Source organism: Pavona decussata, unplaced genomic scaffold (genome assembly GCF_977016875.1).
Source record: "Pavona decussata unplaced genomic scaffold, jaPavDecu1.1 SCAFFOLD_28, whole genome shotgun sequence".
NCBI lineage: Eukaryota > Metazoa > Cnidaria > Anthozoa > Scleractinia > Agariciidae > Pavona > Pavona decussata.
Window position 1 is genome coordinate 1,560,840 of NW_028145451.1, and position 14,695 is coordinate 1,575,534.

A 14,695-nucleotide genomic window follows, 5' to 3' on the forward strand; every position below is an offset into this window, starting at 1 on the left:
CCTACAGTAGAGTTTTTAACGTTTATCTGAAAGGCGTGCATATAATCGAAAATATGATTTTGGCCCCAAGACCTTTGAGAAGCCTAAACCTCCTTACTAAAGGATCTCGTAAAGTTGCGTGTACTGTGACAGCTTATACTGTGACAGTGTAAAAGGTGACAGCTACTCTGTGGTGCTAAAGAAAGGAAGAAAGGAAGGAGGGAGGGAGGGAGGGAGGGAGGGAGGGAGGGAGGGAGGGAGGAAGGAAGGAAGGAAGGAAGGAAGGAAGGAAGGAAGGAAGGAAGGAAGGAAGGAAGGAAGGAAGAGAGGGAGGGAGGAAGGAAGGAAGGAAGGAAGGAAGGAAGGAAAGGAGAGAGGAAGGGAGGGAGGGAAGGGAGGGAGGAAGGAAGGAGGGGAGAGAGGGAGGGAGGGAGGCTGGAGGGAAGGGAGGAAGGAAGGAAGGAAGCTGATTGTAGTTCGACTGTTCGTGTCTACCGTTCTTCATTTTGAGCTCTACGAACTTTGGCATATCAATTTTCAATTTAAGTTTTTTTTGTATTAATTCACATTGTAAGACGTGTTTTTGTCTCGCAGTTGGTGAAGTGGATTCGTGGAGATGCTGAAGATCAATTAAACAAATTCTCCCAAGCTGGTGATTCCCTTCAGTCAGCCAATCAAAGCAAAGCTCGATTTGACAGGGAGTTTTATCCGCTGGCAAAGGTTTGGCAGACTTTTATGTTTGGAATCACACTGTGCTACAGCTTTCAAATTACTGTTTTCTAATTTGACCACTGTATTTACAGGTTCAATTCTTTTGTTGTGCAAAACTTCGTTCCCAGGGTCACTCCTCTCCCAGAGGCGTGAAGAGGAGGGACCCCGGGAACGAGAGTGCTGTCGCTGTGGAAGCTTCTTAAACTCCCTTGTGACGATTGGAAGACTACAGTCCCTGCCTCGTTTTTACTTTCGTCTAACGTTTTCTTTTGCAGGAAGTTTTAACTCAAGGAAAAGAGTTAGCAAGGCGGGCTGAAGAAATGAGCACAAGATCTCTCCGCGACAAGAGGCCTCTGCAAACCGCGTCTAAAGTTCTGATGTCCGACTTGGAAAACTTCAGCAACAGGGTGGAACAGGTTAAACGGGCCTTACAAGACGCGGTGAACTTTCACAACCTGCTGAAGAAGGTAAGGTCAAACATCGGCTTGTACACGGCAACTGACAAAGATGCATCCAAACCAGTCGCTCGACACTTTAACCTGCTTAACCTTTCTTACATACATTAGGCAGTCTGTGTTATTTCTCTACATCATGGTAACACAGAAAGCCACAAAAGCTTAGAACAAATCTGTTAATCCCCACGGAATAGACAAACGCTTTTCATTCGACTAATTTACTCGTTTTCCATGTTACCATGCTCCCACCTATAGAGTGTTTTCATTCACGTGACTACCGGCCATATTGGTTTACCGAAACAAAACAAAGTATTTGCATAAAAATTGAGTTCAATTCCCAGAGGTCTAGTTTGGGACACCAACATGGCCGCCATTTCTTTGTTTTGGGACACCAACATGGCTGCCGTGACGTCATGTGAAAACTCTATAGCGTCCTCCACTGCTCACTGTATAAACCATAGACAACCCACAGTTCCTTGATTCGCTCTGACGAAGGGCTAACGCTCAAAACGTCAGCGCTCAAATCTCTTTACGGTGATCAAATTACCTTATCAACTCTGTTGATAAAGCCAAACATTCGTTTCCACTCCCCCCCGACGCAGTGCCAAAGGTACTTTAGAAACACACACCCCTTATATTTAGCGAAATATACTCCGTCTCCAGTTTCTGACGCTAAACTCTTGCCATCGCCGTAGTTGTTGTTTAAGTTCCCTAATTTCAAGCTTAACTAAAACGGTGGGAATTTGTTTGGGTAATACACCATTTTTAGCAGTTCCGATCTGGGTCTCGTGTAAACGGCTCTTACCTGTGGCTTTTCATTTGACCATTTTGTATTTAATGAATAGCGAGTGACTGTAGTACTGTTAGGGAACTTAAGCAAAGACGATGGCAGAGGCAACAGGAACTCCGCTTCCCAAATAATACACATGATTTAAATATATTTTCAAGTGACGTTTTCGTTGCCGTTGCCGTTACCCAGTAGACAGTGACTCCCTATATTTCCTATCACCCGGTATTAACAATGAGAATTCAAGAAGCGATATACAAAGTTTCTTGAACGTGGACTTTTGAAGAAGAGTTTCTTGTTTATACAATAGAGAGATTTAAAATCGCGTTTACGGCAAACGGTAAAAGTGAGATTCGCGTAGTATTTTAGTCTTATTTTCCTGAAAAAATTAGTAGTCTTAGTACACAGATGAGAATAGAGCAACAGAATTCTAACCTTTGATGCTAACACAAAACTACTCAATTTTACTGAGAAACTGAAAACAGCGAGCGGAAAATATATTATAAACATGGTCACGTGGTCATTTCTCTAATGTTGTGGCGTTCATTTGTCCAGGCGGATTCATGGTACAGCAAGGCGGCAGAGTTCTGGCCTTCACGTCCAACCAGCTCCAACTTGTCTCCTGCCTCCTACCGGGACTTACAGCAATACGAGGACAGACTATCAAGGTTTCTTGTTAAATTCCCACCCCTCTCCCCAAAGGAGCTACTGCACTTGGAAACATTCCTGGATAAAGTCACGGATACGCAGCTGAGGAACCAAGCCAAGTTGTTGACTCATCGTTGCAAAGAACTGGAAAAGATTATACGAGCCCGCGAGACGCATTTGGTTGAATTTGGAAGGGGAAGAGAAGGGAGTGAGTCGAGACGGTCAGCGGATAACCATGAAAGATCTCCAAGGTTTGAGACCGTTTTATTAAAGGGGCTATGTCACTCCAGGCGTATACACGCGTTAATGAGAAGCACTTTGGAATCTTTAGCCCAACTTTTTCAAATACCGTCGGAGAGTTCGGGAAGATGTTTTCATCTGTCTGAATCGCGTTAATCTTCGGAAAGTTTGCTGAATTTTTCATTTACAAACGTTCTTTAGCAATTACAGAAGCTATTTGTTTCGATATTTTTGAAAGCTTTTGCAATGGCGGAAAAGGAAAAATCCCGCGACGCGTTGTATGAAAATTAGTCTCAACCGGACTCTACTGCGCATGTGTCCTTAATTTAATCATATTGTTGAATCAACTTCGGCCGTGAATGATCAAAAAACGTTTTCCAGGTAATTGATGAAATAAGGTTTTTGGAACGCCCATCAGTGGTGGGAAATGAAACGTGGCCCAACATCTAACCGCTGTGCGAGAGGTCACGGGCTCGACACACATCCGGGGCTCGCATGTGTTCAATTCAATCTAGAAAGGGTCCCCAGCGACTGCCCAGCGCTACATACATTGACACTGAAATAAAGTGATCATTTTTATTTTAAATGAAGTGTAATCACTCTTGCCAATCAGCAATTTTAATGACAATTAGAACGAGAACTCGAAATGGAAGTGAAGAGCCCTGAACTCAGTGTCTACCTTAAAGTGAGACGACCAGACTTCACCACTATGTAGAACTCATCATATACACTCTAGACGCATCCTTCAACCATACTTTCGCACTATTGTCTATACATTCAACTTCATACAGAGGGCTGTGACACTCTGGAACAGCCTCCTACAGTCAATCATTGACATAAGCTGTAGTTAGTTAGTTAGTTAGTTTGAAGTTTATTTGCCTTTCTTTCTAGTATATTTACAATTTATTGAGTGGTTAATGTATGGCGAGGTGACCTCTAGAAACCACCAGGCTTATAGTTGAAGCCACCTCGTACCTTAAAAAATATATGCTTATATAGTTTGTGCAACAAGTGTGCGGCTTTGCCAATTCAGTGTGATTATTTTATTAAAAACTCAAGGAGTTTATACTTAAAGTTGGGAAAACTTGTCAGAGAGGTGATTGTAACAGGAAGGGAATTCCAGATCTTTGGGCCTTGGTAAAGAATTGTGAATTTTTTCAGATTAGTTCGGCAATGATGCACGCGATAGTTGTTGGCAGTTCTGGTGCTATAGCCATGAATTGTATGTGTATCTTAAATGCCTTTGAGTCGGAGATAAGGAAATTGTAATTTTTGAGGACCGATACGCTGTGTAAATTATATTGGCAGTAGCCAAGGTTGCACTTAATTAATGAAGTGAAGTGAAATGAAGTTTATGAAAGTGTTGCGTTTTTCTGTATGCGCGCTATGAGCAAAGCTAAAGCCAGCGTGATTTCTTTTTCGTCGGTTATTATTAACACTGCTCTGTTCGGTAACCTTTCAAAATTATTCAAGTATCTGGAACAACATCGCTTCTCCTTTTCAAATTTCAGGAAATCTCCCAGGCAAGATACCGCTGAATCTCACTACAGCAATCTTAGGGACTCTTCTAGAAACACGACCATGGATGCATCACGGTATACCAGGCCATGTGACCTCTCTTCACTTCAAGAAACACTCATTCTCCCAACACCCCCTGCCAGCCCGGCCACCACTGCGGTAAACGGGTCCACTGTCGAGAGGGAAGCGGAACGAAGGCAGTACAGCGTCTCGGAACGCAGGCCCGTTTCTGGAGAACTAGATTCTTACCAGGCCTACTCTAAAGATTTAGGCAGTAGATATACAGATGACGATGTTTTGAGCCAAACATGTCCGCCAGGAGAAACAGGGAGGTATTTAAGACATAGCAGTGGTAAGGAATACCGAAGGAACTTTGATCAGCAGCCAAAACACAGCAACTACCCTGCAGTCGGACAAAGAGTACAAAACGAAGATTCATTGTCAAACTCGTCAGTGGAATCACAAGTTCAAGCTAGAAAGGCAGCCCCTAAAAAACCGGAGCGAAAAAAGCTCAAGAAAACACAAGAGGAGTCAAGTAACGTGGATTTCTTGATTCAGGAGCAGATGAAACTTGAGAAAGAGCTCAAAGAGCTTCAGAAAATAAGAGAACAAATGGTACCGCCCCTGGACTTGCGCGAACTACATGCAAATCAAGTGGAGGGCATCAGTGACGGCGCCATTGCTCGGGGTAAACGGTCACCCCGTTCAAAAGACCTCAGAGTGTCACCCTCACATTCGGGTCATTTGATTTCCGGTCCTGCGCATTCGATCGCTAGACCGGAACTGATGTCCGATGACTCGGTGGACCGTGAAGTTGAGGGGTTACTCAGCGAAATGTTGTTTTCAGGGGACAGTGAAGATGACACATCGCCATTAAAAGGAGGTTATCTCTCCCCTGAACTCGAAACTCACATTCCCCAAGCAAATAGTGTGCAGTATTCTCCACCTAGGTTGCTTGTCAATGGCTATCACAATGGCTTCCCCGATCCCAACCTGAGAAATAGCTACTCGGAGGGTTACTCCACACCTGCGAAAGGTACCTCGCAATTTGTTGGTGATCATAGAACTCATGAACCTAGCATAACAAATGGTTACGTTGAGAATTATTCCACAACGCCCCAACATACGCCGCAATTTGTATCTGCACAAAGTAATTACTCAGCGCTGGCCCCTAGTGTATCACAGGATAAAGTTGGACAGTTTTGTTTGTTGAAGAAGCAGGAGATGTACTGGATGAACCGGGTTCGCCAGCAGCGGCAAATCCTCGCACAACCACTGAACACAGTAGTAAGACACGAAGTAGAGGAACAATATTTTTACGCACAAGAGGAGCTTAGTAGAATTGAGAACGCCATCGCAGATTTATTTCAACGTTTATCTCCTGAAGACGTTCAGCAGTTGATAATAAGTGGCATGATACCCAGTGGCACGAAATTTATTCCCTCACCTTATAATTTGGACGCATTGCGGACCACTAACCATATTAGCCTGTCAGGTTTGTACAATCAATTAGACCAGCGGTCTCTTCCTCAGCATCACCAACAGCACGTACCTTATCCTGTCGCTCCAGGCTCCGTTGGGAATGTACCGCAGAGGACTGGGTATCAGCCAACTCTTTCTCAGCCCCAGTATAACACGAGCATTGCTCCCTCATACGTGCAGGACGGTGAAAATTTACTCCATAGATATCAAGATACAAGTTTTAACAGTGGAAATACTTCTCGTCAATTCCAGAGAGATACAGATGCCATTAGGTCGTCTTTTGTGAAGCCACCTTGCACTAACAAAGAAACGCAAACATTTAATAGAGGTCAGGTACGAAAAGAAGTAGACACCGGACAAAGATTGGTTCATAATTTTGAGATATCTGGAAGTGCCAGTTCAAATAGACAATCAATGGACCAAGACAAAACTCAATATGAGAATGACCAATATGTTGAGCAAATAAACTCTACGAAGCAACCGCGGGAGTCTGGTAATGACCTCAGAATCGAGGCAGATGATTCGCAGGTCTACTCAACTGAAAATGCGAGCGTTGTAGAAGATGCAGCGCTTGTCAGTGGCATGATTCTTAGTCAACCGGAGGAAAACACCGCTGGAGAAGGAACTGTTAACGAGAAACTGCATTCTAATGCGCATGGAAGACAAAAGCCGACCGCTGTTAAGCAGCCGAGCTTTGATGATCATGAAGTTGTAAAGCTCAAAGAAAAACTTGAGCAGGAGCAACAGGAATTACGGGACAGTCTCAAAAGAGAGCAGATGAAATTTCTAGAGGAACAGCGCCGGTTGAAGGAAGAAGAAGAACGCCAAAACGAGTGGATGGTTGAGCAGGAAAACCAACGGCGGATGCGCGAGAGTCTGGTGAGGGAGGCTGAGGTGGGCCAAGAGGAGCGGTCAGTAGACGAGGTAAGAAATTTAGTGAATTGTTTATTCCGTATTCAGCTTTTGCCTCCTTCTCTAAAGAGTTGCCGCCAGAAAAGAAGCCACGCTAAAACGTTCCCGGTGCGCCAAAAGAGTGTTTGCAAATGACTGTCTCCAACCATAGCTTCCTGAGACCGGTTGTTCAAAGTGCTATCAGACAATCCAGGATAATGGCCAACCTTTAAACTAGTTAAATTACTAGTACTGAAAGGTTGCTCTCACAAACCTTTTGGCCGTTTAGTTTCTTCCACACCCCACTTCCCACTCCCTGAGGAAGGCTTGATACTCAAGCTCACAAGTCCAGATTTTTACAGTTGTGTGCTTAGTGACCAGGCCTTGGAATGGAAGGGAGGTTGGAGGTGATCTTGTTTTGATACAAACCTCACTGCTTTTCATATGTACATCATACTGTTCTTATGCTAATTAATTTGTATTAACAAATGAAAAGAAGTGAGGTTTGTATCAAAACAAGGCCACCCCCAGCCTCGCTTAGAATCCAAGGCCAGGGCACTAAGGTCACCACTTTAAAATGGGGTATTGACAGCTCTGCTTCCCTTTGATTACGTTTTGTTTGGCCGTTAGAAATAAGGGAAGCCATCAAAATGCTGTGGCAGATTCATCAAAAATCTTATCAAGTCGCTTATCTGTCGCTCTTTCACTTTCAGTGCCATAAGAAGGCGACTTGTGGCAAATCTAGTGGCAATGGTGCGATGTGCAGGACTGTAGCAAAGTTCCCTTTGTGTTAACGTACATCCTGATATTCCGTTTTTACCTGTAGGATCTTGATGGAAGTGAGGGAGATGTCGCAGAGGAAATACGTGAGAAGCGACTGGCGTATTTCCGGTCTAAAACACATTCCGAAGCACTGGATGAATCCAGCGAGTCAGAACCGCTAAATAATACTGAACCACAAGACAAGTCACGGGGGGTTGTTGAGAATACCGGGATACATGGTGATGAACTTCTAAATGACACTGAGTTTACGCTAAGTGAAAACGAAGATGTCGTGGATGAACGAAATGGCGCCGGCTCTGACCGCGTGGGGTCATCCCCAGCGGAAAGCCAGCTTGAAGACATCGATATTGAACAGTGCGATTTTGTTAGCGAGGAAAGCAAAATATCGCCAGAAGAGGAACTCATCGAGCTACTGAAAGCGGCTTCAGTTGGCACCTCACCTGAGGATTCGAGAGAAAGCCTTGATGAGGTGCAAGCTGATGAATTCGAAGTTTCAGTAATGGAAGAAGGTGGTTTGCCAGAAGAAGACAACCAACATATTCTTGAAGAGTTAGACACTAATGTCGCTACCAAAACTGATTGGAAATCTGATGGGGAGTCGGACAGTTCTGATGATATCATCGAGAGATTTGAAGCTAGTTTGAATCACGAAAAGCGTGATTCAGAGCTACTGAAAGCGGCTTCAGTTGGCACCTCACCTGAGGATTCGAGAGAAAGCCTTGATGAGGTGCAGGCTGATGAATTCGAAGTTTCAATAATGGAGGAAAGTGGTTTACCAGAAGAGGACAACCAACATATTCTTGAAGAGTTAGACACTAATGTCGCTACCAAAGCTGATTGGAAATATGATGGGGAGTCGGACAGTTCTGATGACATCATCGAGCGGTTTGAAGCTAGTTTGAATCACGAAAAGCAGGATGATCTTGTAAATTTAGCACGCGAAGGTCTTAGAAACGACGAAGCAAAAGAAAACAATGAAACGGTTGAGGGAAGTGAACTTGAAGATTCTTTGCTTACGGACACCAGTGTAAATATGGACGAGCTTGTGACAAGACTCGGCGAGATCGAGAACGAGTTAAGTGGCAGTGAAGAAGAAGAGGACAGAATCAGGGAAGGGACAAAAAGATCATCCGACGACGAGTTCGAGGAAATTGAAAGGTTGTTGTATGAAGAAAAAGCACTCATTGCAGCCGAACAAAAGCACAAAGGATTGGAAGAGACGCTGGATGATTCTTCTGATGAAGAGTTTAAGCAACTTGAGAAAGCTTTGTACGAGCAGAATGCTCGAAACGAAGCCGAGAGCAAAGACGATGAGTCCAATGGAGAATTTACGAAGACAGCTTCGGACGAGGAATTCGAACAACTCGAGAAATTGGCAAACAAAGCAAAGGAGGAACAACAAGCTCAACAAGAGAATGCGTTTGGAAAGAAACCTGAAGCAAGCAAACAACCACTCTCTCCAAGCAATTTGCCTTTGTCTCCAAAGACCGTCGAGGAGGATGACCTACTTGACCTTATAGGCTCCAGTGGCTCGGAAGTTTCACTGAGTTCTGAAGATGAAGGGGAGAATTTAGGGGAAGTAGGGAAACTTATTCTCGCACAGTCATCGGATGACCGAGAGACACTGGGCTCGGACGAGGAAAAGGCTTCTGACAGGAATGTCACGTGGTCTGTGTCAGTTCGCACAAGTGCACCAGCACCGCCTATATCTGCTCCTGTCATGAGTGAACATAACGTGGCATTTGTGAGTATAATAGAGACGCTTAGAATACGAGTTTAAGTGCGAGTAGGACTTCTTAAATATAATGCGCACACTTTAGTTATTAGTCGCTAGCACTAAGGGCACAAGTGATGGATCAGAGAATTAACTCTACAGTGTATTGCTAAAGTGCTAAAGTGAACCTGTGGATTCCCCACTGAGCGTTAGCCTTGGTAAGGAAATGGGAATCGATCGTCCGTTGCTCTACCCACTGAGCTACTTGCGCGATCTCCCATTTCCTTACTAGGGCCAACTGTCAGTGGGAAATTCATGTTTTCACTTTAGCACTTTAACAATACAATGTAGAGTTAACTCTCTGATCCATTATTCCTGTAGTTATCACAGACGTCAGTCTCGTTTCTAGCATTCATGTCTATATATGGTTCAGCAGCAGGGAGGAGTAAGGGATCTAAGAACGAGACTGTTTTGAGCGTTAGACTCGCCCTTTCATGATGCACAGTCACCAATTGCCTTAAACCAAACCACAACACTTGACCGAACCTTAACCCCCGACCCCAACCTCGCCTAATCCTGACCCTAGCGTTAGCTCTGATCCTAACGATAAATATAACAATTATCAGTGTATCATGGATTTGTAAGCGTGAGACTGGCTCACATTAGAGAGGTTAAGCACCACGTTTACGGCAAACGTGAGATTCGCGTTTACGTTTTCTTGAAATATGAGTGCGTAGATGAAAATAGTACAAGATAATTCTGGCCTTTAATTCTAACGCAGAAACACTCAATTTTTTTGAGAAACTGAAAACAGCGAGCGGCAAATGAAGGATAAACATGGTCACGTGGTCGTTTCTGCCGTTTGCCGTAAACGTGGTGCTTAACCTCTCTATTGTAGTGTTCGTACTCTGATATGAGCATCACCGTAATGATTCATATCTGTGATCACGTATCAGAACGGCCGTAAACCGCTGTTAATGGCCGGAGTTATAAGTGCACACTACGTTTTCTCTTTGTTTCTGAAGCACTAGTATCTCTTCGAGATTCCTTTCAGAACTTTTTGTTAACGATGTTAAGGAGTAAGTCAGTCAAAAACAAATAGAGAAAAATAAAGGCTCAAAGATTTAAAACTACAATTAAAGAAAATCATAAAATATTTAAAACACTTTTCAATACCTCTTCTGAGTATTTGATAAAAATTCACGTTTTCCCCGTTACTCATCTGGTTATTCTTACCGTAACGAACCTCGTACTTTCGGGAATTACAGTTCTCATGACAAAAGTTTTTTCTTACAGGAGCGCAGCGGAGGAGTTGTCGCAGTAATCGATAATGGCTCGGGTTTCTGCAAGGCGGGTTTCTCCAATGAACAACAGCCACGAGTAGTTTTTCCTGCAGTTGTTGGAAAACCACGTCACCAGGTGAGAAATTGGAATTTCACCTTTTATTTTAAATAAGGAGCAGTTTTAGGCTATCAAGGACGTGAAAACTAAGTAAACAGTAGTTCTTATTTTGGTTGAACGTACAACACAAGTTCAGTAGCTCAGGACTGAATTCCACCGATTCTAATTTCAAGAATTCTCAATTCAGTCAACCTGGAATTGAAAATGAACTCTCATATCGAGCTCTCTTATTGATTACGGTAACTTGTATGGCAACTATTTGTCGTTTAACCAGTTAAATTTTCCTCTGACCTACGGTCCCCGTCGACAGCAAGACAAATGCATAACCCTGTCATTTGAAGCATTCCTCTGGGAACTCCTTTTCAAACGTTGGAATGCACGCCCTTAGGCATTGCTAGACACTAATAGAGACCTTTTGATTCTCGTATTAGTCGAGTTTTTCCAATAGAGAAAGAGTGCGCGCGCGAGTGAACCAGTGTCATTTTGGCGGGAAAACGAGAAGCTTCCTGAGGTACACATATATCTCTTCTTAGTACTTCGGTAAAAACTTACAGTCAAATTTCGCATTCGTAGTCGTCCTCGTACTAGAATACAAAGATCTTTGTTGTCTGGTATGATACTGCCTTCAACCAGGAAGCGTTGTTTTATGTGGAAAGACATGGGCGCACCTAAACAAAGCATTTTCGCGACCACTTTATGGCATTGTTTAGTGAAAACCCTGCAGTGACTAATCGCTGTGTGGTTAACATTAATAGGAGGCCATGATGCAAGATTACAGAGATCATTACATCGGCGATGAAGCACAGAACATGCGCGGTGTGTTAACTCTCAAGTACCCGCTGGAACATGGAATTGTGATGAACTGGGATGACATGGAATCGGTATGTTGGACTTTTTGTTTTGTTTACGTAGTCTGTACGCTGGATTCGTTTAAAATACCTTCCTAGGAAGCTTTTTATGTTGCAACAACGAAAACGTTGCGTTGGTGAAAGCGCTTTTCACGTCTGTTGTTTTGGAGCCCTTACAACTTCATTTTTCATTCGTTCGTTCCTTCATTTCACTCACATTTCCTCAACTAACGTAGAAAAACAAAGTATGTAGAACGGATTTAGTGGTAGGTTTTAATTGTGGCAACGTGTGTATGAAATAACTGAAATTATACATATTGACTGTGGGTGAAGGAACTAAAGAGTTCTTCGCTGTTGAAAGAAATTATCTTTGCAATACCAGTACCCTCTCGCCCTGTCACCATGTGTTTTAGCCTTTTTGTTATTTTACCACTTGTGTGCTGTGTGTTTGCATGCGACGCCATCATCGTATTTCAGTGGGCTCATACAAATCAGTGTAAATGCTCTTCCATTGAGGTTGAAGCCTAACATGGGAGCTGGTCAATTGTGACTCTTCATATACCCGCTTGCAAATAGTAAAGTTTCGTATAACTGCCAGGATGTCTTTCTCTTAACAATGTAAATGCTTTGTGTGGTTCTTACTCTAAATCCACTGCTTGTTTCATGTCTCATTTTTTTAGATCTGGGCCCACACATATGACCAGCTGCGTGTTGAGTCCCAGGACTTCCCGGTATTGTTGACTGAGGCCCCGCTGAACCCAAAGTTCAACAGAGAGCGCATGCTCCAGATAATGTTTGAGACATTCAATGTTCCTTGCATGTACGTAGCTGTACAAGCTGTAATGGCGCTGTATTCTACAGGGAGAACCACAGGTAAACTTCGACATCTGTTGTGATTTCAACTTTTTTGTGTTGATTTAGTTGATTTTGTGATGCGATGAATCATCAGGAGAGGTAAGACACTGAAAAATTAACTTGCTGAGAGAGAGATGAGGAGTTTAAAAACGTATATGCGTTGTTTTCAGTGGACGTGTATTTAACTACACCAAGGTAGTTTTTACATAAAAGTCAAAATTCACACGCGCCGAATGGCTCGTAGCTATTGTGTGTAAGAGTACAGACAATCAAAATGGAGTCAGATGTACAGCGCGCGCTTTGTCAACGGAAAATGAAGCCAATTCCGCTCGTACTTTTTCCATGTTATTGTAAAAACAAATCGACGACAGTTTTCTATGGTCTACACTCTTATAGACCATAAAATGACGCCATAAAATGTTTAAAACTTGGCAGTGAAAAATACTGTGAATGATCTGCCTCAACGGGCGAAGATTAATGCAAGCATGTGTAAATCTACTGGCGCTCTGTCAGATCTCTTTCCTCGTGTAATTTTAAGTGACGTCATCGCAGGTGTGGTTATCCCGGATAATAAAAAAACCAACCAGCTGCGTATGCCTGAACTTACATCAGACAAGTTTTGGATTTTTTATTCCGCTATTATAAAAAATAGTGTGTTGCCTCTCTAACGCTCGCCAGCAATAATCAACAATTTGTCGTTTTATTGCAGGCACAGTTTTTGACTGCGGTGATGGAGTAAGCCACACAGTTCCAGTATACGAGGGCTACTGGCTCCCTCACGCCACCCAAAGAATGGACCTCGCAGGAAGGGACCTCACCAGGTACATGATGAGGATCCTTACAGAGAGGGGCTACTCATTTACGACCACAGCCGAGATGGAGATCATACGGGACATCAAAGAGAAACTGGCCTACGTAGCACTTGACTTTGATCGCGAACTGCAGGAAGCGGAGACTAGTGACAAATGTGAAGAGCTTTATATGGTGAGTAAGACTTGAGACAGGAGAGGAAAAATAAGGGGATGGTGGGGGGGGGGGGGGGAGGGATTGTGCACTCGCACCATATATGATTAAAAACTTGGGTGTAGCTACTATGTAATTTCACCGCTGAACATGGTACCGAACGAATCACATGGTGACGAGAATTAAGATACCGCTCAATCATCACTGTTTGTTTAGGGAACTGGTCATAACAAGTTTATTCGAAGAGGACCCACCTTGTCTGTGGTAGAGGGGTTATCGAAGACACCACCTATCTCGTGAACATTACAGACAAAAGTTTGTTGGCTTTAAAACTTGAGTATTCAGCTTGCAAGAGTCAGCACTGCTAGATAAATAAGAAATTGGCGTTTGAACGTCTTGGTCGTTTTCTTAGTGCTGGATTGAGGGGAGGCTATGCAACGAAGACACCATCTTTTAAGGTTGAGGAAGAGGGCGGGGGGGGGGGGGTGCAGGCAGAGATCACCATCTATTTTGTGGTTTGGTGGGTCCTGTTCGAGTAAAGCTACTTCCCAGTTCATGGACTGCCAACAGGAAGCAATTGCTAATCTAGGCGGACCGGTCATACATCAGTTAAATGGTATTAATATTTTTGGATAACAAAAGTCACAGTGCAGTATTGCAAAAGCTCTTCTTTACTTCTTCCCCAGCTCCCAGACGGTCAGTCCATACGCGTGGCAAATGAGCGATTCCGCTGCCCAGAAGTGTTATTCAATCCCGGCATGCTTGGTATGGATATTATTGGAATCCACGAATCCATCTACAAGTGCATCACCAAGTGTGACGTGGACATTAGGAAAGATCTACTGGAGAACATTTTATTATCAGGTGATGTTTATTCACAATGATCGAAGAGCCTCTGTGTTTTAGTCGACCCCCCTTCGAGAAACGTCAAATTCCCAGGAAAACAATCGTACCCTTGTTGGCCTTTTCATTTCCTACTTTTGCATGCTTTAGATTTTGTGGAAATCGTGCAAAATTAGTCGTTATCTTTTTGTAATTCGGCAAGTCACATCAATAAACGGTGTAGTGACTGACATTAGGGTAAGCTGCACTGCCGCCTTGTAGTTGTTTTATGCCAAGGAAGTTACTTGTTTTTCTGATGTTCTGGCCCCATTTGTTCAAAGAACGGATAACTTTATCAGGAGTACCTTTTATTCGCTGGATTGCGATTATCCATTGGATAGAGTTATCCGCTCTTTGAACAACCGGGGCCTGAAGATTAATGTTTGGCTTGCTCGTCAATTTTGCGTGTAATAACTTTAGCAGTGCACAGACCGTGTAATTTTAAAGTTAAAAACAAGAGCAAAAGATTTTTTCCGAAATACTCACTCGTTGAATTTCTCGCGACATTTTTTCCTCAATTTTTTGGCTGTCGCTTTGC

General features: G+C 43.4%; 1 protein-coding gene across 3 annotated transcripts in view; it reads left to right on the forward strand.

Annotated features, from left to right (window-relative positions):
• Window positions 1–14,695, forward strand: part of LOC146485022 (uncharacterized) — a 29,529-nt gene that overhangs the window by 12,474 nt on the left and 2,360 nt on the right. For all 3 annotated transcript variants that reach the window (XM_085103977.1, XM_085103978.1, XM_085103979.1), the window contains 10 exons: window positions 574–699; window positions 966–1,157; window positions 2,488–2,831; window positions 4,332–6,744; window positions 7,538–9,238; window positions 10,505–10,627; window positions 11,365–11,490; window positions 12,138–12,330; window positions 13,022–13,296; window positions 13,962–14,139. In XM_085103977.1, the coding sequence (XP_084960103.1) occupies window positions 574–699; window positions 966–1,157; window positions 2,488–2,831; window positions 4,332–6,744; window positions 7,538–9,238; window positions 10,505–10,627; window positions 11,365–11,490; window positions 12,138–12,330; window positions 13,022–13,296; window positions 13,962–14,139 (5,671 nt within the window). The remainder of the gene's footprint in view (window positions 1–573; window positions 700–965; window positions 1,158–2,487; window positions 2,832–4,331; window positions 6,745–7,537; window positions 9,239–10,504; window positions 10,628–11,364; window positions 11,491–12,137; window positions 12,331–13,021; window positions 13,297–13,961; window positions 14,140–14,695) is intronic.